A 27,822-nucleotide genomic window follows, 5' to 3' on the forward strand; every position below is an offset into this window, starting at 1 on the left:
AATGCTGACTTATCCTGTTGGTCTGTGTAACCTTGACCAGCATTGGGCTTGACAGAAAGGCGTGCTGGGGGAGAGCCAGAGGGTGAACACCCGCCCCCCGCCCCGTCTCACCCCACCCCTCCCCAAGCTGGGTGCCTGCAGGAACTGGGTGAAAGGATGGCTAGACTGGAACTCTGGGATGGGGCCGGCAGGAGCCAGGGCCATTCTTGGGAGACCACCACAGGGTCTGAGGAGGGCTGGGGAGGGGACGGAGCTGGTTGGGATCTGAGAAGTAAGAGTCCAGCCCCCTTCCTGAGTTGCATACAGCTCTGCCTGTGAGCTGGGCTCCTTGGAGAGTGGCTGAGGGCTGTCCAGGGTGAAATGGCTCAGGTGAAGATCAGTGTGCCCCCAAAAAGGAGTCCAGGCCTGCAGTCTCTTCTGTGGCCTCTGCCTTTGCCTCATGTCACACCAGGCCCAACTGCTCTGGCTAGGGCCACTCCCACCACAGCCCATGGGAGTGCCCCCCACTCATTCCCCATAGCCGTGCCCTTTGCACCCCGCTTCTGAGCAGGATTGTCATTCCCAGTGTGGCCTCCCCTCAACAACCCTGCCAGGGCTGCATATGAGGTGGAGGTGCCCAGCACAAGCTGGCCGGGGTGAGCCCGTCCTGGCTGTGATGAGCGTGGGGCCCGCCGCCCAGCGTTCCTGTCTGAGTGGTAATTGAAGCCATTAGCGCGCCAGCCTCTCCCTCGCCGGGTAATGGCAGGAAAAGCTCTTCTCGCTCCGCACTCTTGAGGCGGCGGCTGAATCACTCCCCCTCCAACCCGCCCGCCCGCTGCCGCCACTGAGACAGGGAATCTGACATTTTCCCTCACCAGGGAGGGGGAGCCCTGGGGGAGGGGAGGGAGGCAGGCCTGGATTCCTGGCCTTTCCCCCCAGGAGGATGGGGGGCAGTGAAGGTCTTGGAGCTCAGTCTGTAAGTCATGGATTCACCTGGGGCCGCGGGTTTCAGGCCTGGAAGGACTGGCTGGGAAAGCCCAGGAGGCCGCCAGACATTCAGTGGTGTGGGGAGGGCACTGATGATTTTGGGTAGGTTCTGGGAGGGATAAGGAGGCAGGGAGAAGAAAGAGACTGTGGAGGAGAGATGAGCTGTTTTGGGCTTGTCCTGGGGGGGCCTAGCTGCAAGGTAGCTAGTTTGTCTTGGGGTCTGAGTAGAGGTAGCATTGTTTGTCTTGGGGTCATTGATAGGGCAGATAACGTGCAGTCTTTGTGTGGTGTGGGTGCTCTGTGTTCCATGTTTAAGGCAGTGTGTGTGTGAAGTGTGTGGTGCAGTGTATATAGCAGGGGTGCTGCCTTGCAAGCTGTGTGCACAGAACGGGTGTGCAGTAGTCAGTGCACAGTGAGCTTCAGGCAGTGGGGAAGGGGCAGTGTGTGCAGCACACAGTGTTTGTGTGCATCAGGCAGTGCGTGGGTGTGGTATGTAAGCAGGTAGTGAGTACCTTATGGGCTAGGTATATACAAGGGGTATGCATCAGGTGGTGGAGGCAGTAGGCAGTGTGTGTGTGTGTGTATTAGGCAATATATGCATGCAGTGTGCTGTGCTGCAGGCTACCTGTGTTTATATCAGGCAGTGTATGCGTGTTTATGTGCAGCAAGGGTGTGCAACAGGTGTGCAGTAAGCTGTGTGTAGCAGGCTGTGTGTGTGTGTGTGTGTGTGTGTGTACAGCAGGTGGTGTGCTGCAGGCTGTGTGTATCATGCTCTGTGTGTGTGTGTACAGCAGGTGGTGTGCAGCAGGCAGTGTGTGTGTATGTATCAGGCAGTGTATGGTGTGTGTTTATGTGCAGCATGCAGCGAGTAGTTTGGTGCACAGCAGGTGGTGTGCAGCAGGCTGTGTATATGTATCAGGCTCTGTGTGTGTGTGTACAGCCGGTGGTGTGCAGCAGGCAGTATCTTTATCAGGCAGTGTGTGGTGTGTGTGTGTGTGTGTGTGTATGTGCAGCGAGTAGTTTGTGGGGTGTGCAGCAGGCGGTATGTTTATGTGTGTGTGTCTAGCAGGTGGTGTGTAGCAGGCTGTGTGTGTGTGTGCGCGCAGCGGGTAGCTTGCAGGAGTGTACAGCAAGCAGTGTGCATGGTATGTACATCAGGTGGTGTGCAGCAGGCAGTGTGTGTGTGTGTACAATAGGTGGTATGCAGTGGGCAGTGCGTGTGTGTGCGTGCAGCAGGCTGTGTGGTGTGTACAGCAGGTGGTGTGCAGCAGGCTATGTGTGTATACCTCAGGCAGCGTATGTGTGTGCAGCAGGCTGTGTGTGTGTACATGCGCAACAGGCAGTATATTTGTGCAGCAGGCCATGTGTGTGGTGTATACAGCAGGTGGTGTGTGGTGTGTACAGCAGGTGGTGTGCAGCAGACTGTGTGCTTGTACATGCAGCGCATAGTGTATGTGTGTGGATGTCAGACAATGTGCATGTGTGTGGTGTGTACAGCAGGTGGTGTGCAGCAGGCAGTGTGTGTGCCATGTGGATAGCAGTGTGTGTGCCATGTGACGTGCAGCAGGCTGTGTGTGTAGGTGTGCCTCGGGCAGTGTGTGGGGGGTGGGAGTGAACAGCAGGTGGTGTGTGCCTTACAAGCTGTGTGGGCAGCAGCAGGAGTGGGCAGCAGGCAGCCTGAACTGAAGTGTGGTGGGGTCAGTCTGGCACTGGCAGGAGGTCAGAGATGCTGTGTCTGGGCTCATTGTCTCTGGGACCCCGCAGGATCCCTGTTTGGAGCTGTTGGTCAGCCAGGAAGCTGGACAGAGTTGGATGTGGCCAGAATGGTCTGGCTTAGCTGTTCTCAGCACCTGCGGTGGTCCCTCAGCATCTCCTCTGTAGCCAGGCGAGGAGGTGGGGTGCACCAGATAGGGATCCCGCCCAGGCCTGCCTGCAGGAGGTCTTGAGACACTTTCCTCTCTCTCTCCTACCCCACCAAGCCTATAATCCCTTCTGTCTGTTCCCACCCAGCCTCAGTGTGCCCACCGGCCAGGACCATACCACCTGTGCCATGCGGGCCAGGGAATCCAGGTGTCTGGATGGAGTGCCTGGTGTTGCCAACCTTGGAGCAGGCTCTGGGGAAGGGCTATCAGGCACATGAAGTAGTGACCAGGGTGGGGGCAAATCAGTGCTGTGCTGAGCTTGGACCTCTGGGTTCTGCAGGAGCTCTGACCCTGGCTGGCTTTGGGGCTCGGAGGATGATGAAGGACCTCTTGAAATACCCCCTGACCACTCCCCAGCACAGTCCTTTTGGAAACAGCTCTAGAGACAGAGGGCCAATGATAGACGTTTGACCCTGTCCTGAGGTATCCTGGGCTGGGCTGGAACTGGAGCAGAGCTGGCGAGGGAGCTTCCATTTGCAAGATGGGTGCATGTGTGTTTCCTCAAGGAGTCATCTTTCTCTGCTCCACCTCCTGCCCTGCTCCAAACCTGTATATTCCTCCCACCCATGGTGGAATGACTTGGCCCAGGCCTGACTTTGATGGCTGAGGAGTTTGGGTAAAGGGCTATTGCAGGCACAAGATGGCTTCCCAAGTGGCAAGATGTGATCCCTTTCTATTGTCTGCATGTGTGTCTGGGGTAACAGTCTGCTTTGGCAGAAGCTGGGCCTGTCACCTACCTGATTTGCAGCACAGAGGATGTAGAAATGGCCCCAGAACCTGGAACCCAAGCCAGCTTCTACCCCTCCCTTAACAACTGAGGCATGACCTATATACCCCTGGTCCAGCTGCTGTGGTCCTCTGTGACCTGTCCTTCTACCCCCATGACCACAGTAGATTTCAGATCCACGCAGACATGAGGTTCTACAACCATTTCCTGGAGGTTCTAGGCCCCAGGCATGGGGATGGGAGAGGTATTAAGTAAGTAGGCACTGCCGGGAGGGCCTTAAAGGTCAGACCCTGGGTTTCTTGGTACCTGGACTCTCCTGTTTTTATTAGCTGTGATCTGCCTTCAAGTGCCCAAGTGGACTCCCTTCTGAATGGATGCTCCTGTTTAGCAGGTGGTACCCCTGCCTCTTCTGTTAGCCGTGGACACTGGGCACTTCCCCTGTGCCCAGCCTGACCCCCGTCCCTATAGTCACGGGTACTTGCAAGGCCTACTGTGCGTGTTCCCTAGCCTCATGACCACAGTGGAGCCAGTGGCTCTGGGAAGAGGCTCACCAAGATGGAGGTTTAAATGCCCAAATGCCCTGTGCGTGCACATTCTCCATCCTTGGTAAGGTGCTCCCTCCCACTGGTTTGCTTGCTGGGGAGAGAGGACTTTTTTTTTTTTTTAGACGGTGTCTCACTCTGTCGCCCAGACTCTGGAGTGCAGTGGCACAATCTCAGCTCACTGCAACCTCTGCCTCCCGGGTTCAGACGATTCTTCTGCCTCAGCCTTCCGAGCACCTGGAACTACCAGCATGCGCCACCACACCTGGCTAATTTTTTGTTATTTTTAGTAGAGATGGGGTTTCACCGTGTTAGCCAGGATGATCTCGATCTCCTGACCTTGTGATCCACCCACCTCAGCCTCCCAAAGTGCTGGGATTATAGGCGTGAGCCACCATGCCTGGCCCTGAGAGGACTTTTTTTTTTTGAGATGGAGTCTCGCTCTGTCACCCAGGCTGGAGTGCAGTGGCGCGATCTCGGCTCACTGCAACCTCCGCCTCCGGGGTTCAAGTGATTCTCATGTGTCAGCTTCCCAAATAGCTTGGGATTACAGGCATGCGCCACCACGCCCGGCTAATTTTTTGTATTCTTAGTAGAGATGGGGTTTCGCGAAACATGTTGGCCAGGCTGGTCTTGAACTCCTGACCTCAAGTGATTCGCCCGTCTTGGCCTCCCAGAGTGCTGGGATTACAGGCATGAGGCACCGCTCCTGGCCAGATTTTAATCAGAGGAATGACATGATTAAACTTAAGCTTCAGAAAGGTCTGTGTGGGTGCATAGTTGGGGCTGGAAGGAAACCAATGACAGGTTGTTGCAGTCCAGGTGAGAGATGGCATTGGCGCAAATCTGGGTATGGGTAGGGGAAGATAGGGGAACAGATCACTAGAAGGTTAGAAAGAGGCTGGGCACGGTGGCTCATGCCTATAATCCCAGCACTTTGGATGGCCAAGGTGGGCAGATCACTTGAGGTCAGGAGTTCAAGACCAGCCTGGCCAACATGGTGAAACCCCGTCTCTGCTAAAACTGTAAAAATTAGCTTGGTGTGGTGGCGGGAGCCTGTAATCCCTGCTACTCTGGAGGCTGAGGCATAAGAATTGCTTGAACCTGGGAGGCAGAGGTTGCAGTGAGATGAGATGGCACCGCTACACTCCAGCCTAGGCGACTGAGCGAGACTCCATCTCAAAAAAAAAAAAAAAGAAGATTAAAAAGAGTAGAGGCCTTCCTGGCTACCTGTAGGATTGGGGAGGTGCAAGGCTCCAGGTTCCTGGCTCTGGGGCTGGGTAGGTGGGGGTGCCATTTCTAAGATTCATGTACTGGAGGAGGACCAGGTTTGAGGAGGCAAGTTGGTGAGTCCAGTTAGAAATCTGTTGAGTCAGGTATGCGCAGGCATCCAGGGGAGGTGTCAAAGAGGCCTCATACACATTTGCCTGGCACTCCAGGGGACATCTGGAATTGGAATCTTGCAGGCTGAGAAATAGCAAATCTCAGGGAGCCAGAGCCAGGACAGAAGGAGCCCCAGGAACTGAATCTTCGTGTTGGGAGGAGGTTCCTGAGAGACTGGAGGGAAATCAGGAGTGTGTGAGGCCAAGAAGATCAAGAGAAAAAAGTGTGTGAAGGAGGAGTGGTCAGCAGGGCCAGGTGCTGCTGAGAGGCCCAGCATGTGTCCTTAGCAGTTAGTTCGGTGGAGCCATTGTTGGCCTTGGTGTTGGGAGACAGCAGGGTGCAGCCGGGCCACAGGGCTGAGAAGTGAAAGGGAGGCTATCAGTATCTAGAGTAATTGGAAGCAGGGCCTGAACCTAGGGAGTGAATGGATGACAAGAGTCTCCCTGCAGTGGGACTGAGGTTGGGGAGCCACTGAAGGAGAGTTCAGTGTGGACCAGAGTCTGGAACTGCAGTGTGGGTTGGGTGTATGCGCAGGGGATGGCCCCTGGGTTCATATGGTGGGGAGGCCTCAACCAGGTTGAGTAGGGTAATGTGGGGTGCCAGGGAAACCCGAGGAAGGGGGGATAGGACTGGGAGGGGGAGGCCGCGCCTGCCAACAGGCCCCAAACAGCTCAGATTGAAAAACAAAACAGGCTTTTAAGATGCCAAGTTTGATGAAATCTGAGTGCTGGAAGAGGTGGGAGTTTGCTCTTGGAAAAACAGCTGAAAATCGAGACTCAAAGCTGCGAAGGGAGATGGGCCCAAGGCTCCCCAGGCCCCGCTTACTGCCTGGAAGCCTGGGGGTGGGGCTGGGCTCTCTGGGTGTGGGAGCATGCAGATCTGGCAGCCTTCGACTTTTAGGGGGCGTCTGGCCCTGGCCTTGTTGAGGATGGAGCTGCTGGAGGTGGCCTTGGCTTCTGTGAAGAGGCTGGAGGGCAGGGGGAGCCAGCACTCCTGCCACCTATGAGGTTCCTTCATGTGTCTCGTCCCTGCATGTGTCTCCAGGCGCACGTGTCTTTGCATAGGTGCGTCTGGCTCTGCATGTCTCCACATGTGTGTTTGCGTGTCTCTGTGTGCACTGCCTCTGGATCTGCTTGCATGTGTCTGTTTCCACAGGTGCTTGTCACTGCAGGTGCCCCTCCACATGCACATGTAGGTTTCTATTTTTACACCTGTCTGTTTCTCCATGTATATTTCTGTGGGTTCCTGGCTGTGCATGTTTCTACGGTGTCTGTGTGTTGAGAGGCAGAGTGAGGCCAGGCCCAACACTCAAGCTTAGGGGAGGCGGTCAGGCTCACAGACGGTGCCACCCCAGGGAGCCTGTGTCTGTGTGTGCGGGTGTGTGCCTGCGTTTGCACGGAGACGCCACGAAGCTGGGTAAACACGGGTGAGAAGGTCATACTGACAGACGGTGCTGCCTGCCCCGGGACCCTGCAAGGCGTCTCCATCTGTCAGCTTCCCTGGTGCAGCCCCTCCCTCTGGCCCAGAGACTCCCCCTCAGGCGTCCAAGGCTGGGCTGGACAAAGAGACCTGTGTGTACTTTGTAGGGGCCCTCAGCAGCCTCCACCCCCATCTTAGGCTCATCTGTCAGGACCCCAACACATGCCCCAGCTCCCACTAGACTCGCCTTGGTACTGTCATCTCACCACCCTCCCCCCAACAGCCTTTACAAAGGCAGTTTTCCCCTCCTCCCTGGAAAGCTTTCTGCCTCCCATGCTCATGTGTTTCCTGTTCTTGAATCTCCCTCCTCCAGGAAGCCACCAAGATAGCAAGTGAGCTGTAGAGTCAAACCGATCAGCTCCAACACTGCTGTGGGAGGTTAGCCAAGCTCTCACCCACTTCTGAACCTTAGATTCCCACCATCGACCCCCGACCCTCCCCCCGCAAGGGCTTGTCATCGTCTTCTCCCCATGGGACAACCAAACCTCTTCACAGAAGGGGACAGGTCTCATTGCTGCAGTGGCTAAAGGCCAGCTCTGTTAGGTGCAGGAGGCATTCACACACACGTGCACACTCCCCACCTTGCACACAGATCTGCGCGAGCCAGGGAGACCCTAGGGAATGTGTGTGCATGCTGCCTATGCATGCAGGTATCATCCGCAAATGGTATGGGGAGTCGGGCTCCTGGGTACCTCTGAAGGCCCCTAAAGTCCCCATGGGCTTCTCCTTCCATCCAGGGGACCCTCTTATCAGGCGATGGCCTGAGATGCGTAGTGCGGACGCCCCCGGCGCTGAGGCTGCGGAGGCAGATGGCGCCTCCCTGCACTGTGCGGGGTACCCGGTTGCCGGTGGAGGGAAGGGCCGCGTCGGTGAAGCAGGAAAGCCTAGTGGGAGGATTCCCTGGAGCTGGGGAGCCGGGGCCTGGGAAGGGGCGCGGAGGCTCCACCCAGGCGGGGGCGGGAAGGGCGGTGCCGGGGCGGACAGCGGACGCGCGCGCCTGCACGGACTCGGGCACACGCAGCCCTTCAGCCGAGGCACCCGCCGCTCCGCCGTCGCCATGGCTACCGGCTGGTCTGGAGCGGGGAGGGGCCCTTCCTCCCCTCGGCGCCAACAGGATGCGATTTGAGGGGACTCTGCGTGACTGGTGCATTCCGGGGTTGGAACGTGGGTGCGTGCCTGCGAGTGTCCACATGTGGGGGACCCTGGGGTTCGCTTTGCGGTAAACACAAACGCCGTGGCGCTGTGCGGGGCTCTGCAGTGGAGCCTGAGCCCCGCCGGCCGAGGCGTGGTGTGGGGGAGGGCTGCCGGGCCCCTCACTCGCAGGGTGTTCATGCTTAGAGCGCTGGAGCTGGGAGCCTACCACCCGGTCTCCTCCCAGCCCCACCTCCGATTTAGCTATGTGACCTTGGGCAGGTGTTTAGATGTCTAGATCTCTCTAAGCCCCTGGTTGCCCATGTACCTCACAAGGGTTTGGTAAAGATTTAAGTCATTTTGTAAAGCATTTTAACGTAGTACCTGGAACCTAGTAAATGCTCCATAGATCTTACTGTCCCTCATACTTGGGTCTCAGTGTTCCCAGTTGTTGATGGGTTTGGAGTGATCATGTGACATCAGCTGAGGAGTTGCCCAGGTCCTCAACCTGAGTGTTGAGGCTGCAGTAGACCCAGCTCCTGCGGGTGCCTGTGGGGGAAGGTGATAAGTGTGCCAGTCTGGCTGGTAGGTCAGTTTACACCAGGATGCCCAGTGGCTCAGCCAGGCCAGGTGCATGGTGGGCATCAGGAAAGGGCTGCTGTACTTGGGTGAATTGAATGTTCAGATGCACCTGGATGGGAGAGAAGGAAGAGGCAGCAGTGAGTCGCTCCTGAGGGGCTGGAGCCCTCCTGTAAGACCCAATTCCCTTCCCAGGTGGCAGAGTGGCAGCTTTCTGCGTGCTGCCTAGAAGCCTAGTTGGCACAGGGGACTGGCTTTTGGGTCCTGCTGTTTTATGGACAGCTCTCCACACATTCTGGTTTTAGGCTCTGGAGGCAGTGCCTGAGGGATGATCTGAGCCAAGGACAGAGCCACTGAGGGCGTGATAATTGAGGGAGGAAAATTAATTGTCCTTAATTTGGCATAAATCCCAAAGACCTTCCCCGTGTAAAGAATTCAGAGTAGATTCCAAGACACGAGGCTGCACACGTTTGTACTTCCCTTCCCTTCCCTGTCTGCGGGTGGAGATGAAGGCCACCTGACTTCTGGGCCCTGACTCTGGCAGGCCGTGGCCATGTCCTCCCCATGAACTGGGCAGGTAGGAATGAGGTCTTGGAAGAACTAGACTGGTGCTCTGGAGGGCACCTAGGATGGCCCTAGCAGCCGTGAGTGTCCCCAGGTATTGGGGAGGTGAACCCTGCACCTCTGGTCCCCCTCAGGCCTTCCTATGGAAGCAAGCAGCAGATGGGCCAAAGGAGGTTGATCCCTTGCCTGGTGCATCTCAGTCCTCTTCATTTCTGTCCTCCTTCCCTTCTCTTGCCACTGCTGAACATTTTACTTTTAAAAATCAAAGCTGAAAGGGCACTGTGGGACCATATTTACAGCCAAGGAGATACTGAGTTTATATCCAGAACTTCTAGGGCTGCAGATGGGGAAACGTGCAGCCAGGTCCCAGGAAAGGGTGGGGTGGCAAGGCCGTGCTGGGAATCCTGCTGCTCCCTAGCCTGAGACCTCTGCTCCTCATGGGCCACAGTTCCTTTGGGATGTCCCTGGCAGCTGGAGCCTTGGGGAGCGTCCCCTGGGGTCTGGCAGCAGATATATAGGTATCTTGCTCCTGCCTGTTGGGGCTCCTCCGACTCCCTCTTCTACCCACCCTCCAGTCGCTCCCCCTGGGTCTCCAAGAGGCTCTAGGGCAAGCTGGTTTCTGCCAGCCTTTACCTTCACGTCTGAGGGTGCCATGTGCCTTTACTCTGGCATAGAAGCCTGACTTCCCTTGGCATGTGTTCCCACACACCCATTCTTGTGCTGGGAAGGGAGGTACAGAGTGGTGCTGGTCTCCCCCACCATGAGCCCAGCTCCCCCCACTTCCCCAGGAGACAGACAAAGGACACACATTCCCCTTGCCCCACATTGGGTGTGCCTGGCATCCACAATAGGAGAGATGCTCTGCTGAGGCCTTGAAAACGCTTGGTGGTTTGGTCCTAGTGGGAAGGGCCTCTCACCAGCCTAGGATGGAAAAGGGAGCTCCTGACTCTAGTCTCAGTACCTGTCTGCCCCAGTGGCTCAGCCCTTACTAGTTATACCAGCTAATATTCACTGGGAGTGAATTCCGCATCAGATGCTCTGCAACACCTTGCATGCACGATCAGATACAGACCTCACAATGGCCTTACGAGGTGGCCACTTGAACCCCGTGTACAGATGAAAGCAGACACAGAATGAGTAACATACCAGGCCCTAAAGCTAGTTTGTGGTGAAGGTGGGAGTCCCATTTAGTCTACACTAGTCCTGAGCCTGTCCTGGACTTGTGCTTCCAAGGGCTGGAGAGTGGATAGCCTTGCCCTACAGCCCCTCGGGGCTGATATGGGAGCCCATGTGCAGTGGGAGTGGGTTTGCTGCTGACATCTGTTCCTCTTACTCCGTGCCAGTGACTCCTCTGTGTGCCGTCAACCCCTAGCAAGCTGGGAGAAGGCAGCCAGGAGGGAGTTTTCCCCACCCCCACCAACTTTTGGTGTCTTTAGAGCTTTTTTATCTCCTGTGCCTCCACATGCTCAGGCATGGTCCGCAGCCCTGACTGTGACTCCCAGGGTCAGGACTGAGTGAGGGAGAAAGCTCAAGGTCAAGGCTGCAGTAGAGAATAGGTCAAGGTCAGGATCAGAGTTAGAAGGGGATCATTGGTAGGGCTGGGTACCCAGGGTCAGGGCTAGAGACCAGGCAGTGACCTGGGGCCCTGCCATGTGATAGAGCTGAAGGCCGGATGGAGGGAACACTGTGTGTGTGGACAGGGGAGAGGGGGCTGGACAGCACAGAGGCCTTCAGGCTGAGCTGTGGCTGTTGGATGCTGCATGAGCTCCCCACTAGCCCCCACCCCCTGCAGCCCAGCATCCATACAGTGCTTTCTGCTGTGACCAGCAGAGCATCGATTCTCGTTCTTCTCAGGGCCTGGAGAGGTAAGTGCTGACGCCTTCAGTCTGAGGCGTTTCGTCTCAGACCTGGAAACTCCCTGACAGGGCAGGGATGGGCCCCACTGCAGCCTCTGCCCTGCCAAAGAGACTTATGGCCCTGGTTCCTCAAATCGGGGTACACTTCTTGCTTAGAAATCAAGGATGGGGGAGGGGAGTCTTGAGGTCCCTGGCCAACCTGGAGTTGGGGAAGTTACCCCCAGAGGGGTTATAGGGGGCAGGCAGAGCCAGCCCTAATACACACATTGCTCTTCATCTGCAGAGGAACAGCTGCCCCCTGGGTTCCCTTCCATCGACATGGGGCCCCAGCTGAAGGTGGTGGAGAAGGCACGAACAGCCACCATGCTATGCGCCGCAGGTGGAAATCCAGACCCTGAGATTTCTTGGTTCAAGGACTTCCTTCCTGTAGACCCCGCCACGAGCAACGGCCGCATCAAGCAGCTGCGTTCAGGTGAGCAGAGGGCAGGGGTCAAGTGACCATTCAGACCTCAGAACAGGCCTCTTGCCAGATCCCAGCACAGCCTACGCCCTTGGGCCTGGGCGCCTCCAGGGCTGAGCGGAGGGGACCTAGTGGGGTGGGCTGGGTCTCACTGCAAGTGTGCCTGGCCCAGGGAAGAGAGCTCATGGTTGGCTGTGCCTTTACCTTCTTGGGATTGTCAGACTCCAGACTTTGGGCCAGTTCTGCCCTTCGCAGCACATGTGACGTGCCAATGTGATGGACTTTTCACGGGTGCTCTATGGATGTTCACCCTCCTCCTCCCCTGTAGCCTGGCCTGAGACAGGGCCTGGATGATGCTTCTCTTTGCTTCCCCAGATGGCAGGGCTTAGCTGGGAAAAGAGGCCAAAGGTGCCTGATTCATCAGGCCTCAAAAGGCTGGACCTCAGGGGCCTGTAACTAAGGGGGCTTGCTGTTGTCCCTCGACTACCAGAGCCACCTGTCTCCTCTGGATGTCTCTGTTGAGCCAGCTCGGAGCCCTGGGAGCAAGGATGCCATCGTGCAGGAAGGAGGTGTCGCCCCATTGATCGATCTGCCTGTGAGGCTCCCGCCAGGATAATTGATTCAGTTTTTGTGGGAACAGAGCAGGCGGGAAAAGAGGCTCAGAATCAGCTTGGCTGCATTCTGCATCTGCTGCCAGCACAGCCTGGACCAATAGTCTTTGCTTCAGAAGCTCTCCTGCTAGCTATGGGATGGTGGGTCTCGAGCAGGATGGCCAGTGCCGGCCAGAGCCCCTGCTGCCTGTCAGCTGTGATGTCAATGCTGAAAAGGAGGACATGACTCTTGCCCCTTTTAGGGGCCTGCAGGCTTCAGAGGTGCCCTCCCACTCCCTGGGATACCAGCCCCTCCCCATCAATTCCCACCAGGCTCACAGCCCCTTGGTGACCTGCAGGAGGAGGGAGAGACAAGCTTCCCAGCAGGGCAAGATTCTGGCCCCAGCCACGGCCGCCTGAGACAGCCCACGAAGTGTTAGCTCATTTAATTTAATTAAAACTCAACAAGATGGAGGCAGCTGTAGCGCAGTTAATTAAAACAGCCATAATCAAGGCAGCAAACGGCCGGCAGTGTTTGTGGCCGCTGCCCAGCGCAGCACAGCGGCCGGCACGGTTCGGCTCCTCTGCGTTTTCTCACAGTTCCCCCAGGCAGGCTCCCCAAGCAACCAGACACTCCTCCCTGCAGGCCTGGGCCCCTCCACGGAACCACATGGACTTGTCTGGCAGCAGCTCTGGGAAGGCTCTCTCACACGTTGGTTCATCTAGCATTTATATAGTGCTTGGGGTGCCCGGCCCTGGGCCACCCCTTCCTTGCCTGTCACTCCACTGGATGCCACTCAGACCCCATCCTCCTTGTCCTCTCGGCAGCAGCTAACATTTCTCCCTCCTTCCCAACCACACTCCCATTTTCCCTAGCCTTCCAGGACTCTGTCTCTTGCGACTTCCCTCTTCCTAGCACCCCTTCCCTGCAGCAGCATCTTCCCTTCCACCAAGGAGCCTAGGAGCCCTGCCCTTGCCCCATGGACACAGCCTTGCCCTGGAAGAGCTCACCCCTCCTAAAGCTCCAACTGCCATCTCCTCACCTGCAACTCTAGCTTCAGTCTTTCCAGCCCAAACCTCTTACCTGAGCTCTGGATCCAAAAATCAACCTGCCTTCTGGTCTCCCTGACCAGTGATGACCAGTGATGAGTGTGACCTTCCTGCCAGACAGCCATACCCTCTTTCCGTAAGTGGCACCCCCCAACCTAAGGAACATGGGTCTCAAGTTGGTTTGATTTGAGAGCTCTCAAATGTATCACCCTTGTGGCTCTCAAATTGGCCCCCTTCTCCCCTCCTACTGCGTCAGTCCTATCCTAGGCACCAGACACTGCTTTCCCTGCCTCCAGGCCCTCCCGAGAATCCATCGTGCTGCAGGTCAGGTTTGCTGCTCATATCCTTCCTGTGCTCTCACCACCTCAGTGGTGTCTCCTTGCCTACCTGGTCAAGTGACGCTCCCGAACAAGGCTTGGAGGGCCCTTCTCGGTCTTCACCTGCCCGTGTCTCATCGGGTCCTGGCTACACCACTTACCAGCTCTCTGGTGTTGGTCGTTTAACTTTTTCGTGTGTTAGTTTTCTCATGTTTGAAAAGGAGTTACAGTAAGCAGTGAGTGAGTCAATAGCAGTCAAAACTTGAGTTGGTGGGCTGGCCTCTGGTAAGGGCTTCATGGAGCTCTTTCTCCTTTCTATGCCCTTGACCGTCCTAACACAGAGCTGTGCTGACCTGTCCTTGGTCCTTGCCCACCTCCGGCCCTCTGCCCACCTTCCGGCTGCTCCACTTGAAAGCCTCCACCCTGCCCAGCCTCTGGCCGCTTCCTCAGACCTCACCTTGCTTTACATTGTCACCATCTGGCTCCACTTCTGCTCAGCTAGGCCTTGCAGGGAGGACCTGGGTCTGATCACACTTGGTGAGCTCAGCTGTGGGACAGGTCTTCTCTGAGCCCTCGTCAAGTGAATGATTTCATGAACTTGACCTTTGGCACTTGTCCCTGTAGGCTAATATCTGCTCTAATGTTCACTCCTCCTCCTGCTTTCCCGGGTCCAAGGAAGACTTCCTTGTTTCTTTTTCTGCCACCTGGAAGTTGTGACCTCAGGGTCATGGGCCTAGGGTCCAGCTCCTGGGATGGAGCCAGAAGGCACCTAAGGGGCCTCTACCATCCCACGTTTGCAGTAATAACTGGGCTCTCTCCCCTCCCTGCCTGACCTGGCCTGGGATCGTTGGCCTCAGTTGCTGCTGGCCTTATCCCATTACCATTTAGAAGGGTGCTGAGGCTATTCCGTGCACATTTTTCAGGGACAACCCTTCATGGAGTGGACTCAGGCCTGTGAGCACTCAGCTGTTTACAGGGACCTTCACGGTTTACGCATCACCGACAGTTTACAACAGAGCTTTCCCCCCTTTTGTTGCAGCTGATTCTCTTGCAGCTCTGTGAAGTAGGACAGACCGTGATTACCGTGCCCACTTCACAGCTGATTTAAGGGAGTCACTTGGGGTCACGCATCAAGACTCGTCCTAGGAGCTCCCCTGTGAGATCACCCCAGGACCTATTATCACAATAGCAAACCTGGGGCCCTGAGGAGCAACTGGACCCTGCTGGGGCTTCAGTGCTGCACATTCCCAGATTCTCCAGGCCCCAGGCCCCCACTGACCAGTACCCAGAAGTCTTCCACCATCTGCGACCTGAGCCACAGCACATCTAACCAGGGCATGACCCCCTCTCCCCCAAGCAGGAGCTGGGCAGGAGGTAGCTGACAGCATGCACTGCCTAGATGTGAGCTCTGCTCAGCAGGCCTTTTCTTCTCTGTAGTGACATGACATGCTGCCAAAACCGCCTCCTGGAGAATTGGAACTTGAGACTGGGGTAGGCCCAGGAGGAACAGGAGCAAGCTTATAGAGTGGAAATGGAGTTGTGAGCAGGGGCTTGGAGCCTCTGCTGGGTCCTGAGAGGAGCTGTTGGCCTGCAGGCTGTGCCGAGCCTGGACAGGGCTTGAGGGGATTCCCGCACTCCTGCTGTGGCCTGAACATACGAGCTGCCATCCTTTGTCGTAGAGGACAGCCTAACTCACTGAGTCCATGTGCTCATCCAGAGAGCAGTCTCTTCCCCACCCCCAGCACCCTGAGGCAAAACCTGAGGGTCTTAAGAAGAGATGCAGCCTCTGGCTGCAGAGGAGGCTCGCGGGTGGGACACAGAGGGCTTGCAGCCCCTCACCCTGCTGGCTGGCCCCAGCTCTGGCTGGAAGAACCTGTCCCCACCCCACTCTGCTTCACCATCTGCGGGGCCTGCCAGGAGGGCACACTGCCAGTACATGCTCACAATTTCCCTTTGGCCCAGAGTTCCCTGGCACCTCTCGGGCACGAGTACACCCCTAGGGATGCTGACTCCTGGGCCCCTTAAGTCCCTCACACCCGTCTTGTGAAATGGAAAAGGCAGATTCTCTGTTTGGTGGGGAAATTACTGTTAGGTTCTTTCAGAACAGGTTAGGTTCTGGAAGAGCTGAGGCCAGGAGTGAGGGGTGCCAGTCCTGGACCACATCCACTGCTCCCACCCCCCACCAAGCCCTGGCTTGGATGACAGGAGATCAGCATTGTCAACTTTTTGGTCTCAGGACCTCTGCTTGTAAATATCAGAGAACTTCAAAGAGCTCTTGTTTGTGTGGGTTCTTTTTTTTTTTTTTTTTCTTTTTTTTTGAAATGGAGTTGTGCTCTTATTGCCCAGGCAGTGGTGCAATCTCGACTCCCCACAACCTCTGCCTCCCAGATTCAAGCGATTCTCCTGCCTCAGCCTCCTGAGTAGCTGGGATTACAGGCATGAGTCACCACAACTGGGTAATTTTGTATTTTTAGTAGAGATGGGGTTTCTCCACTTTGATCAGGCTGGTCTTGAACTCCCGACCTTAGGTGATCCGCCTGCCTCGGCCTCCCAAAGTGCTGGGATTACAGGGGTGAGCCTCCGTACCCAGCTGTTGTGTGGGTTATTTCTATTGATGTTTACCATATTAGGTATTAAGATTGAGATTATTTTAAAATATTTGTTAATCCATTTTAAAATAATAAAACCCCATGATATATTAGCATAAATAACATTTTTAAGGGAAAATAATTATATTTTTTAAAACAAAAAAATTTACCGAGAGGGACAACATTGTTTTACCCTTATTACGAATCTCTTTGATTTGGGGCTTAGTAGAAGGCAGCTGGATTTCGTAGCCACTTGTGCGTTAGGTCAATTGTGATGGCACATGTCATTAGCCTCTGAAACGCTCTATGTTCATGAGAGAAAGTGCATAAAGCGAATAATTTCTTAGTATTATGAAAACAGTTTTGACCTTGTGGACCTCCCAAAAGGGTCTCTTGGAAAGAGAGAATCACTGTGTGGATTCTTCCCACATAACCCTCACTCCCAGGTCCCAGCCTTTGCCCACTCCCCTGCTTCTGCATCTGCAGGACTGGCAGCCTCATCCCGTGGGCAGGCTGTGAGTTAGATGGACCTTGCCAAGTCCTTCTGCTTGACTTAGAAGCTGGTGTGACCTTGGGCTTTGGGTAGTTCCCTGAATGTCTCTCGGCCTCTGTTTTCTCATTTGAATTTATAGATGAAGAATTCCTCTAGGTGCTGTTGTCAAGTCCCCTGAAACAGGGATTGGCGTTGGTTTTTCTGCACACTCCCCAATCCCCAGATGTGGACAGGAAGCGAGCAGCAGGGCAGGGTAGATACAGCTGGACCTGGGCCCATCTATGGGCTCCTCACTCCTCTGAGGGAGGCAGTGGTTGCACAGAGGGCTTGAGCCTAAGAGAAGGTACCTGTTGGGGATGAAACCTGCTCAGATTTCCTAATAGGCCTGGATATGGAGGGTGAGCGCCTGGCCCTCTGGGTTACCAACCCTCAGGGTTATGAGGTGCCAGACAGGCAAGAGTTGGGCACTGATCTCTGCCTCTCGCCAGCCAGGCCAAAGGGGGAAAGTTCAGTAGTCCCCCAGATTTTAGCGGGGTTGAGTGGGCTTTCTATGGACTCCGCCTCTGGGCTGTGAGTTTGCTGAGTCCTGCCGCCCTTTCCGCTGGGCTGGGCTGCGTGTTATGGGAGGCCCAGTGTGCTAGTAGCCCATGACAAGCCCTCCCTTTAGCCTCTGTCCTGTCTGCCTTAACACCAGGCTTTGTTTTGGTAAGTGCTTTGTTTTGGTATCTTACCCACCGGTGGGATTTGGGTGGCCCTGTGGGGTGGGGTTGCTACCTCTTTTCTTCACCTTCCCCCTACATTGGCCCCAGCCAGTGTGGTCTGCAGGAGTCCTGACTCACCTCCCTGATTCTCGTCACCCCCAGCCCCACTGAGCCCCCTCCTCGTCCCCAGAGCAGAGCCAGTGACCTGGGACACAGCTTCACCCACACTGAGCCTGGCTCTGCCTGGTGCTTGCTCACACATCGTCCGCGTCGGCCTAACTCAGGCCTCAATTTCTCCATGTATTTAAGGTCTTTTCTTGTGTTTTATTTTACCTGATTTGGCTTTGTGTGGCTTTCCTTCCTTTTGTACTAATGCTTCTCTCTGATCTTATTTGCATTCAAATTACCTCGCCAGGTGGTTCACCAATCAGAGGTAAGAATGCTGTCCGTGCCTCTCGCCACACCACGCCTTGCCACTGCCGTCACCTCCACTCCATCCCGTCCAGTGTGTCACCTCCCCATCCCCATCCCAACCTCTTCAGCCTCCTCATCTCCAGCTCCAGCACCCCCAACACCACCGGCCACCACACACATCCACTCTCAGTCATTCCCTCCTGTGGACTCATCCATTGCAAGTCTGAATTGTGAAGATACTCGCCGAGCCCCGTCCTGGACGGCAAGCCCTGCTGCCCAGGCCTTCCAGGCCATCCCCACAGAAGGGACCCCATCAGCTCCTGCTGTGAAACTTAGCCTATCCCCAGACTTCCCTAGACAGAAAAGCTTCCTGTAAGGTTGAGGAGCATGACCAAGCCTTGCCTTTTCTCTTGACAGTCTCCTCTTTTGGGGGGACCTCAGTTATTACTTGACTTTCCCTTTAGTATCCTGGCTCTGTACTGTAGTAGAATGAGGATCATCCCTTCAGCCCGGCAAGGATTAGGAGGAACGTTCACTTAAGACTTCCGTGTAGGTGCTGGGATGACAACAGGGAGGTAAACAGGCTCGTGCATAACTCTATCACCTGGCCTGTCAGCTCGGAGTCCCCTCCATGCAGCAGAGCCCTGCAGCCTAAGAGTTAAAAGCACAGATTCTGGACTCAGGAAGATCCGGGTTCAAGTCTGACTTACCACCTGTGTGATCTTCAGAAACTCAGTTCATCTCTCAGAAGTGTTTCCTCTTTAAATTGGGGCATGGCCACCTGCCGCACAGGGTCATGAGAATTAGAGGAGAGGAGGATGTGTAGGGTCGGGCGCAGAGCAGACACCTGTAAAATGGTGGCTTGTCTATTCACATCATTTTCTCCCCAGTTCTCTCAGTGTCTGTGGGCACGTCTAGACCTTCAGAGCTCAAGACCAGGATGGTCTCAGGGAAGAGCAGCTGCCTTCCTGGGTGGTATCTTGCCCATCACCCTGAGGCTGGCTCTTGCTTCACCTGGCAGCCCCCCAATCCCCCTGCCCATCTGCTCAGCCTGTGCTGACTCTTTGCTGTCCCTGCTGCTGGGTCCTGGTGTTGGTTCCAGATTTGGGGGATTCTGTATGCAAATAGGCACCCGGTCTCTGTTAGGCCCCCTGACCACTCTCAGGCTCTTGTTGCAGAGGAACCTCCTGTTTTCTGGGTCAGAAATTCCACCCAGGCAACACTTTCTGCTTCAAGCCTGTGGCACCAGCCACCAGGTCTCCCCCACCCCACCCACACCCCCTGCCTCACTGAGGTGACCTTAGGGCAGCCTCGACCCCTCGGGCCTGAACCACACCTGCCTGAATGAACGTTTTCTGTAACAGTGTCCGTCCATCCCATCAGCATGACCTGTTGGGTGCCCTTCAGGGCTGCTCTTGAAGGAGATGGTATTTGGCATGTGCACTGGGCCCTGGTGCTCCCTGGCACCTGGTGGGGAGGGCTGAGGCCAGCACCACAGAGGCAGGCTGGTCCTGCATCCTGCATTGGTGGCCTCCCCTCTTCCTTCACCTCCAGCTCCCAGCCCCCTGGGGGTCCCCAGCCCCTCCTGCTGCCCTGGGTTAGATGGTGGAAGAGGGATATCAGGCAGTGAGGGGGCTATAGGTCAGACCCAGGGTGGTCCCCCTTTGGACCCCAGCCGTGAGAGCATGACTTGGAACTCTTCCTCTGGCTCCTGTCCAGTCCAGGCAAGGGGGGCCCGGCAGCTTCTGTCCGTGTCCTGTGTGGGTGTGATTGTCCATCAACCTGGGCCCTGGGAAGGTGGGGACTGTCAGGTCAGGCTGGCTGTTCTGTGCAGGAGGTGGTTTTGTCAGACTGTGTCCTGTGGGGGTTCTTAACTGTTGGACTGTCCTGTGTGGGTGTAATTGTCTGTTGGATTGTTCTAGGGAGGGGTGTGCCGCCTGTGCCCGGGGGTGTTTCTGTCACAGACAGCTTGCCCAGTGTGCTTTCACAAGCAGTTTTTTCAAGTGTTTATTGATGGGGCCAGGGGATGGCCAAGTCGAGTGGGTCCGCCCCCACCCTGCCGCTCTGCCTTGGCCTCCCCTGCCAGGACCTGTCAGAACTGGCCTCAAGCCCGAGATTCCTCCACCCTTTCTGAGGGTCCTTTTGCTACCCACCCCAACCCTGGCTCCTGTTTGTCCGTCTGCGGCCAGAGCAGCCCCTCAGGGCACTGGCCCGAGTGGGAGCTCCAACCTCCATTAGCCTCCTGAATTATGCAGGAGCCGTGGTGGGTCGAAGCACTTTAGCAGGACCAGGCTGAGGAGAGGAGCCGGAATGGGTGGGGCTGGTGGGGAGGGGGTGGAGTAGGAGGGGAAGATGGTGCTGGGAGCAGAGGCTGCTGGGCATCAGGCCCCCAGGGCAAGCCCATTCTTTCCTGGTGGGCGGCAAATTCTCAAGCTCCAGCCCAGTGAGGGCATGGTGTGCTTGTGAATCCCAGGCCCGCCATTCTGCAGGCTGCTCCCACACCTGGCTCTGACTGGCCTAGCGGGGCTGCGGGGCCGGGAACACTAACGGGGATGTTGATTGGGAAACAGGCTTCAGTACTGGCAAGAGTGTGGTGGAAACTGAGTGGAGCTGGGGGTTGGAGTACAGTCCCTGGCAGAGCAAAGACGGGTCTTGCTGGACTGTGGGGAGCATGAGATTGTGCTCCAAAACACAACCCTTGGTTCTAGCCAGGAGGCCACTGGGCTCATCAGGGAGAGCTTCCTGGAAGCAGCAGGGGTGCCAGGGTGTGGCCTGGATGAGCTTCGACATCTGGTCAACATCAGCCACAGACGCTGTCGAGACCTCTCACCGTGTTCCAGGCCACACTCGACATGGGCCCTACCTGACCTCTTGCTTCGTGTCCCCACAGGTGCCTTGCAGATAGAGAGCAGTGAGGAATCCGACCAAGGCAAGTACGAGTGTGTGGCGACCAACTCGGCAGGCACACGTTACTCAGCCCCTGCGAACCTGTATGTACGAGGTAAGGACTCGGGCAGTGCCTGGCCCCTGTCACCACGGAGCTGTGCTGCACCTGCCAGGCTCTCTGCCCAGAGCCCTTGGTGCAGACACACAAGGGACTGCCACGGGCCCATTCTCTTCTTCCTGCTTCTTTCTGCAGCAGCAGCTCCCACTGGGCAGGCTCCCGGCATCTGCCACTACTTTGCCTTCCTTCCCTGCAGGCCCACGGGGAAGCAGCCACTCTGGGGAGCATTTGTATCTCTTGTAGGTCCTGCCGCATGGGCCCAGAGCCTCATGGGAGTTTGGAGCCATCCAAGCAGACTTCTTGGTGTATGTGCATGTGTGTGTGCACACACAGGCACACTTATCTGTGTGTAAATGCATGCATACCTGGCCTGGCTTTCCTTCAGTACATCCTCCTGCCTGCCGCAGCACGGTGGGCTCCAGAACCACCGTGGCTCTGGGCTTTGTGGTAGTCAAGCCTCAGGAATGGACCAGGCCAGGTGAGCCTGTCCTCTGGCCAGGTCTGCCTGGGGCCTTCCTGGAGGAACCCTTGTGTTCAGCTGTGAGCCCCTATGGTTATGTTGCCTCGGGTGAGCACCTGGTGTGTTCCAGGTGTTCATTGCTGGAAGCGAGTGGACAGTGTGCTTTCTGGAAGTCCAAGTTCCCAGCAGAGAGGAGCCCGGGGACTGTTTTGGGGTTTCCAGTCTCTGCTATGTTCACAGCCTAAGGGTGACTAAAGCTGGCCACCTTACCCTTTCCTGAGAACACACTGGGTCTGGTATACATGTGCCCAGGAGGGGCCCTGAAAGCCCCTTCTACCCTCACACTGTCCCCTCACCTAGCCCTCCTGCACAGATGGATGTCATTAAAAGTTAAACTGTCTGCCGGGTGTGGTGGCTCATGCCTGTAATCCCAGCACTTTGGGAGGCTGAGGCAGGCGGATCACGAGGTCAGAAGATCGAGACCATCCTGGCCAACGTGGTGAAACCCCGTCTCTACTAAAAATACAACAATTAGCTGGGCGTGGTGGCGGGTGCCTGTAATCCCAGCTACTCGGGAGGCTGAGGCAGGAAAATCACTTGAACCAGAGGTTGCAGTGAGCTGAGATTGCGCCACTGCACTCCAGCTTGGCCATAGAGAGAGACTCCATCTCAAAAAAAAAAAAAAAAAAAAAAAAAGTTAAACTGTCTCCACCCGAGGGATCTGTGAAGGAAACTGGATATGGCTCCTTGCAGTGATGATTCCATCATGCCAAGTGCTTAACACAGCCTCCTGAGGGATGTCGTCTGACTCTCCACCCAGTGGACTCAGCGGGTGATGGCAGTGGCCTGTCCCACTCTTTGGGGCCATGTGGTCAGACTTGCTTACTCAGAGCAGAGAGAATTAGGCTGTCAACCAAAATACACTTATCAAGGGGTTGCTGTCTGTCATGGAGAGGGTGTTTCTGGAGAGGCCACAGGCTGCCAACCCATTTGGTAGCCAGTTGAGCTGCAGAGGAGCTATTCGTGGTGGGCAAATTGTGCTTCAGAGACTATTAAAAGTGCTTCATGGGAGTTGGGGGCATGGGATGGGAGGTCCCCTAGCTTACTGTCAGGTATCTTGCTCGTCAAGGTTCAGGCCTCAGGTCAGCTCATCTGTCTTCAGGAACAGGAGCCCAAAAACTTCCCAAATGGCCTAGAGGTGTAGAGTTGTAAGCGGCCCAGCCTTCGCCCCACCCTGCCCCAGGCAGAGTGTCTGGCAGGCATGGGGGCTGGCGAGTCTGCTCCAGCAGAGGAGCAGCTGGAATGACTCTTCTCAAAGGTCTGCCTCCTCCCACCCTGACTATCCCAAATGCTGTGCTCCCTAGAGCTCTGTTCCCAAGACTAGGGTTGAGACAGTGGCAGTTCCAGGCCTCAGCAAGAAAGCCTTTTGTCTGTATCAGGGAGAAGGGAGGCCCAGTAAAGCCACTGTAAACCTAAGCCAGCTGCAAGGGCATGGCCTATGGGCACATTTCCTAGGGCACAGCTACAGGAGGCAATGCTGAGAATGCTGAGGCAGGAGAAGGCCCAGAGGTGGATGGACACCCCCCCCCCAACATTGTCCTCTTGGCTAGCCAGCATTCTCGGAAGTCACTGTTACACGGGCCCCAGCCCTGGAGGCAGAGCAGTGGGTCTCTTTGGAGATCGACTGAGCTTAGCTGCTGTAGTTGGCAGCTCAGTCACTGCCCAGGGAGCTTTTATGTGCAGTCCCTTGGAGCATCGCTGTCTGTGGAGCTCCCTGTTGACACATGGTAGACTCAGGCAGGGCCCTGACTGGCTCCTGCCATGGCCCATCCCCTACCCCTACCAGCTCTTCCTGAATCTACCCTTCTGGCTCCATCCCCACATGCCTTTTGGTAGGAAATACGGGGGTTCCTTTAGTTCCAGCACCACTTGCCAGGGACTCTAAAACAGCCAAGCCTGACTTCTGTTGTCTCTCTCACACACACATACAACGTTCCTGTGGGCCCTGATGTCTCAGGACCAGTTCTAAGCTCTGGCCCTAGGACCTGCCTCATCTAGACCCTAACTGAATCTATAGCCACTCTGCTTTGCCAAGAGCAACCTGTCCCATAGGCCCAGGATAGGCCCTCCTGTCCTGACAACAGGACTTCCGCACACCTGAAAAGCCCTGCTCCCTGAGTCCCTGGCCTCTGGTGCCCCCACCGCTCCTCATCTCATGCCTGGCAAAACCCCTGCCTTCTGCCCTCAGCAGTACTAGGGGCCCTTCAGTCCCAGGGCCTGGGCACAGCCTGTACCAGGCTGACCACCAGCTCTGCCTCCTGAGCCCTGCTTGCGAGTGGATGGCTATGGAGGAACCCCCAGTGCTGGCCTGCACCCTGTCCATCTCCCAGCAGAGAGGCTTCGAGGTTTCCTCCCATAGCAGGCTCCTGAGCCTCGGTTGGGTTGGTGTGGGCTCTAGCCCTGAGTTTCTCAGCCGCAGCACTGTTGACATTTTGGTCTGGATGATTCTTAGTTGTGAGGAGCCATCCTGTACATTGGAGGGTGTTTAGCAGCATCTCTTGCTCACTAGATGCCAGTAGCACCCCTCAGTCAAAACAAACGTTGCCACATGTCACCTGGAGGAAATTACTGACGGCTTCCTACCGCCATTGTTTCTCTTGTGTGTCCACTGGCCGCAAGTCTTCGTCTCCTTATCAGACTTGGCTTCGGTGTCTCCCTCACATCTCCCTTCTGTCCCCCAAATTCTCAGGGCTCCCAGTGTCTCTCTGAGGCCACGCGGCTGCTACATTTAATGGGACAGTACATGTGAAGCACCCGGCACATTGCCAGGCACAGAGGAATCACTTGCTAGTCAGTAGCCTCTACGGCTGTCCGGATAGCACTGTGGGGGGATGTGTCATCCAGTTACATCTGACTTTGTTCACAGTTGTCCACAGCTCCGCCCACAGTCTAGCAGGCCCAGGCATGCTGGGTGGGCCAGCGCCTTTCTCCGTCACCACCTGACTCTCCCTGAGTGACTCATTCTCTCCTTCCATCTACAGCTCTCTGGGTGTACAGCTGCTGGGGCCAGGGTGGAGCCCTGCCCTCCTCAGAGCCTGGCCTACCTGTGCCAGGACTACCAGCTTTCCCCCTTCTCTCCAGGGACCTGGCTGCAGGGCCACAGCTGTCTAAAACAGGGACAGTGCCTTTCTCCCCACAGGTGCCCAGACGTGCTCCTCACACTGGTGGCGTGTGTGGGGGTGGTTTCTGGTGGCTCGTGTACCTTGGCAAGTTTGTGGGCTGGGTGGGCCTTGACCCCAGAGCCCAGTCCATAGGGTCTGAGCTGTGGGGTGCGTGTGAGGCATGGGGGCCTGCCTGTGCCCCATTTCCACCTGCCCCGGCCCCACCCTCGGCCTCTCTGGCACCTGCTGGCGGGCCTCAGCTCTGTCCACCATGTCCTTCATGAGTCCTGAGTCTTTTGTGAGCGATGTGGTTCGTGTGCACCTGTGTGCATGTGTGTGTGCGAGGGGGCACAGGAGTCTCGTCTCGTCTCCGTGCTGTGTGGGCAGATGAAGGTTGGCCTGTTTTTACTCTCTCTGTGTTTCTCCTTGTCTTTTTTTTATTCCCTCCTCATCTTCATCGCACTCTGCCATCAACCCAAACTCTCATCTCTCAGATCAGCGAGAAGGTTGGTCCTTTTCACTTCTTATCCATCTACAGTTCGCCCGTCGATGGGACGCGCCTGTCAGTAGGGCCCAGCGGGCTCGGTCAGCTCCCTCAGGCTCGCTGCGCCGTGCCTGCCTGCCAGTCTCTTGTTTGGGCCGGCGGGCAGGCAGGACCAGGGGTGGGTGGGCAGGCCCCTGACCTGCATGTTCCTGCTGCTTGGGTCCCTGGTGCACCACATATCTGCATGTCCCCTTAGCCTGGTTCCCCTGCAAGGGTGGTGGGGTGGGCATGCTGCATGGCATGAAACTGCACCCCACCTTTGCACCCAGGCCAGGCCAGCTGTCTGATCCAGGTGGTGCTCAGGAATGGTTGTGGGGGGCTGTGGTCAGAGAGAGGTGTAAGAGCTGTAGCGCTTTATGTGCACCTATAGGACCTTTCACCGCCCTCCTCGCCTAGAGACCCAGGCTCAGCCCAAACCCCTCCTCGCCTAGAGACCCAGGCTCAGCCCAAACCCCTCCTCGCCTAGAGACCCAGGCTCAGCCCAAACCCCTCCTCGCCTAGAGACCCAGGCTCGGCCCAAACCCCTCCTCGCCTAGAGACCCAGGCTCGGCCCAAACACCTCCTCGCCTAGAGACCCAGGCTCAGCCCAAACCACTGGGACAGTAAGGCAAGAGGCTAGAGTAGGCTGTCCTCCCAATATCCTGCAGCACAGGGCAAAAGTCCTGCAGTGTGTACCCTGTCCTTGAGGCCCTCAGGTCCCCCACCAGGGCTCAATGGGGTAGCCAGCCCTGGTCTGCCTCAGGGAGCTTGGTGTCCATGGCGCAGGGTGAGTAGCGTCATCTTGGCACACTGAGGAAGTCTCCCATAAGGTTGTCTTTTCCTTCTCCAGCCGGATCCAAATTAAGATCCTCCTACCTGCCCCAGGCCCCTCTGCCCAAGCTTCCCAGCTAGCTCCCGTGTCTGTCTGAGGGTGGAATTTATTTAGCCCACCAGCCAGCTAACTGACATTCCTTAGCCTGGTGCTTTGCATTCGGACTCAAGTTGCTTCTACCTGGAGTGACTGAACAGTCAACTGCAACTTAGGAAGATCCATATGGGAGCCTGGAAGTGGCCCTGAGTCAGCCACAAGTTCGGAAGGGTTTCCTGGAGACTGTCCTTGAGCCCATTCCAGAGCAGGCCTGTTTGAGGCTTGGTTTTCAGCCCCACCTTGGAGCCAGAATGATGATGGGGTTGGCAGCCGCGGCTAGTGGTCATTCATGTATCACTTGGTTTGTGTGGTCAGAGGAGACTCACCTGTCCACTGGGTTTTGGGGGTTCAGGACAGAAATGTAGGACAGGCTGAGCCTCAGGGAACAGACCCAGGCCATCCCGGTTCCCTCTGCCACATCCTCTGTGGCTCGAGTTTCCTCTGTGAGGGTGAGGGAGCCAGTCGAGAGGAGGGCTGTAGCCTTGGCTCAGATGTCAGCTCTGAGCATCCATCCATATGCACTCCTGAGTGCTGGGGCATTTCTGTTACACCGTTTTGCTGACCGGGCAGATCTGCCAGCGCATTCAGAAAACACTCATCAGCAGAGACAACCCAGCCCACAGTGGCTCCTTCCATGCCCCCTCCTCTACCCTCCTGGTACCTCATCCCCTCCCTTTCCCCATCCCACCCCTACCCTACCCCATGGTCCCGCCAAAAATAAGCACATGCACAAATATTTAGCGGAAAGGCAGAAATGAGTTTCTAAATATTCCAGGGGGATTTGCCGGGCTAGTAATTTGTTTGGTGCTGATAATTGCATCTTACATTTTTCCAGCTTTACTTAAAACTGTGTGCCGGGTATGCCGGCATTTAATTACTGCTCTGCGGCAGCCACAAGGTTATTTATTAAAGAGTTATTTTATCTTGATACAGTGGATCCTGCCCCTCATCCCCTCCTTAATGTTGCGTTATTTTCATCAGAGAAATTTCTCTGAGTGAATGCAGATTGCGGGGCTGCCTCCCCCTGCGATTAGGCTGTCACTCCACTGAATGCTGATGCCTCTGGGCGCCGCACCGCCCTATTATAGGGGGTTGTCAGCGCAAATAATTAGACTTAAAAGTTACAGCTGAAATATAATCCAGAAATGGCAGGGCCCTGTTTTGGAAATTGTCTATAAAATGTCAGCATTAAGGATGCACAGGGAACGGTAATAGACCGGCATTGTTGGAGCCCAAGATTAGACCCTAAGTGCATTTTTCCCAGCTCCAGCTTTTCCTTCCCTGCTGTTGCTTCTGTCAATAGACTGTCCAGGGTGAGGCCTGCTCCTTTTTGGAGGCCTTGTGCCTGCAGCAGTGGGAGGAGGATGGTAGGGGCTGCTGCATGAGATGCCAGCCACTCCAGCCTGTTGGCGTGGGGGTGGCTGTCTGGGCAGGTCTAGGATGCAGGTCCCTGTTGGCACTTGGGATACAAGGAGGTTCTCCCTTGCCTGTTTCCCCCACCCTTCCTCTGTAGACATACCCTGACCTCCCTCACGTGGAAAATGTCTCAGTCGCAGTGAAGTGTCTGCGTGGCTGAAGCCCAGTGTCCTTGTGAGAGTGAAGGTGGTGCGCCCAGGAGCTTCTGGCCCTGAGGCCCTTGCTTGGTGTTGCAGATGACCCTGAAGGCCACTATTGACCTCTCACGCTTATCCCTAGCCCCTAGAGTTCTCCCTGCCACCTGCATCTAGGAGGGAAAAAATAAACACAACTCTTTTGTGTTCCTGAAGCGCCTCAATTTCCTGACAGCGGCAGGAGTTGGAGGCTTTAGAAGGTGTGGCTCACGGCATTGGCCTGACCTCCAGGGCTGGTCCATGAGGTCTGCCTTTTGGCCTGAAGACCCTGTCCTCCAGGGACTATTTGGGGGTAAAGTCCAGTCAAGTTTCTAGGTTGGTGCCCAGGGTTTATTGGCCAAGGACCTACTTCCTTCTGCTGGAGCTCTTCGTCC

The 27,822-nt window shown here is 56.2% G+C and overlaps 2 protein-coding genes across 17 annotated transcripts in view; one reads left to right on the plus strand and one right to left on the minus strand.

The window, feature by feature from the left end:
• Positions 1–27,822, minus strand: part of MED8 (mediator complex subunit 8) — a 230,870-nt gene that overhangs the window by 174,044 nt on the left and 29,004 nt on the right. The gene's annotated exons all lie outside the window — the stretch shown is intronic.
• Positions 1–27,822, plus strand: part of PTPRF (protein tyrosine phosphatase receptor type F) — a 92,987-nt gene that overhangs the window by 27,172 nt on the left and 37,993 nt on the right. For 9 of the 16 annotated variants that reach the window (XM_050797293.1, XM_050797325.1, XM_050797389.1 and 6 more), the window contains 3 exons: positions 11,433–11,621; positions 17,764–17,781; positions 20,653–20,763. In XM_050797293.1, coding sequence (XP_050653250.1) covers positions 11,433–11,621; positions 17,764–17,781; positions 20,653–20,763 — 318 coding nt within the window. The remainder of the gene's footprint in view (positions 1–11,432; positions 11,622–17,763; positions 17,782–20,652; positions 20,764–27,822) is intronic. The other 7 variants (XM_050797304.1, XM_050797335.1, XM_050797356.1 and 4 more) reach the window with 1 other exon arrangement.

This window comes from Macaca thibetana, chromosome 1 (genome assembly GCF_024542745.1).
Source record: "Macaca thibetana thibetana isolate TM-01 chromosome 1, ASM2454274v1, whole genome shotgun sequence".
NCBI lineage: Eukaryota > Metazoa > Chordata > Mammalia > Primates > Cercopithecidae > Macaca > Macaca thibetana.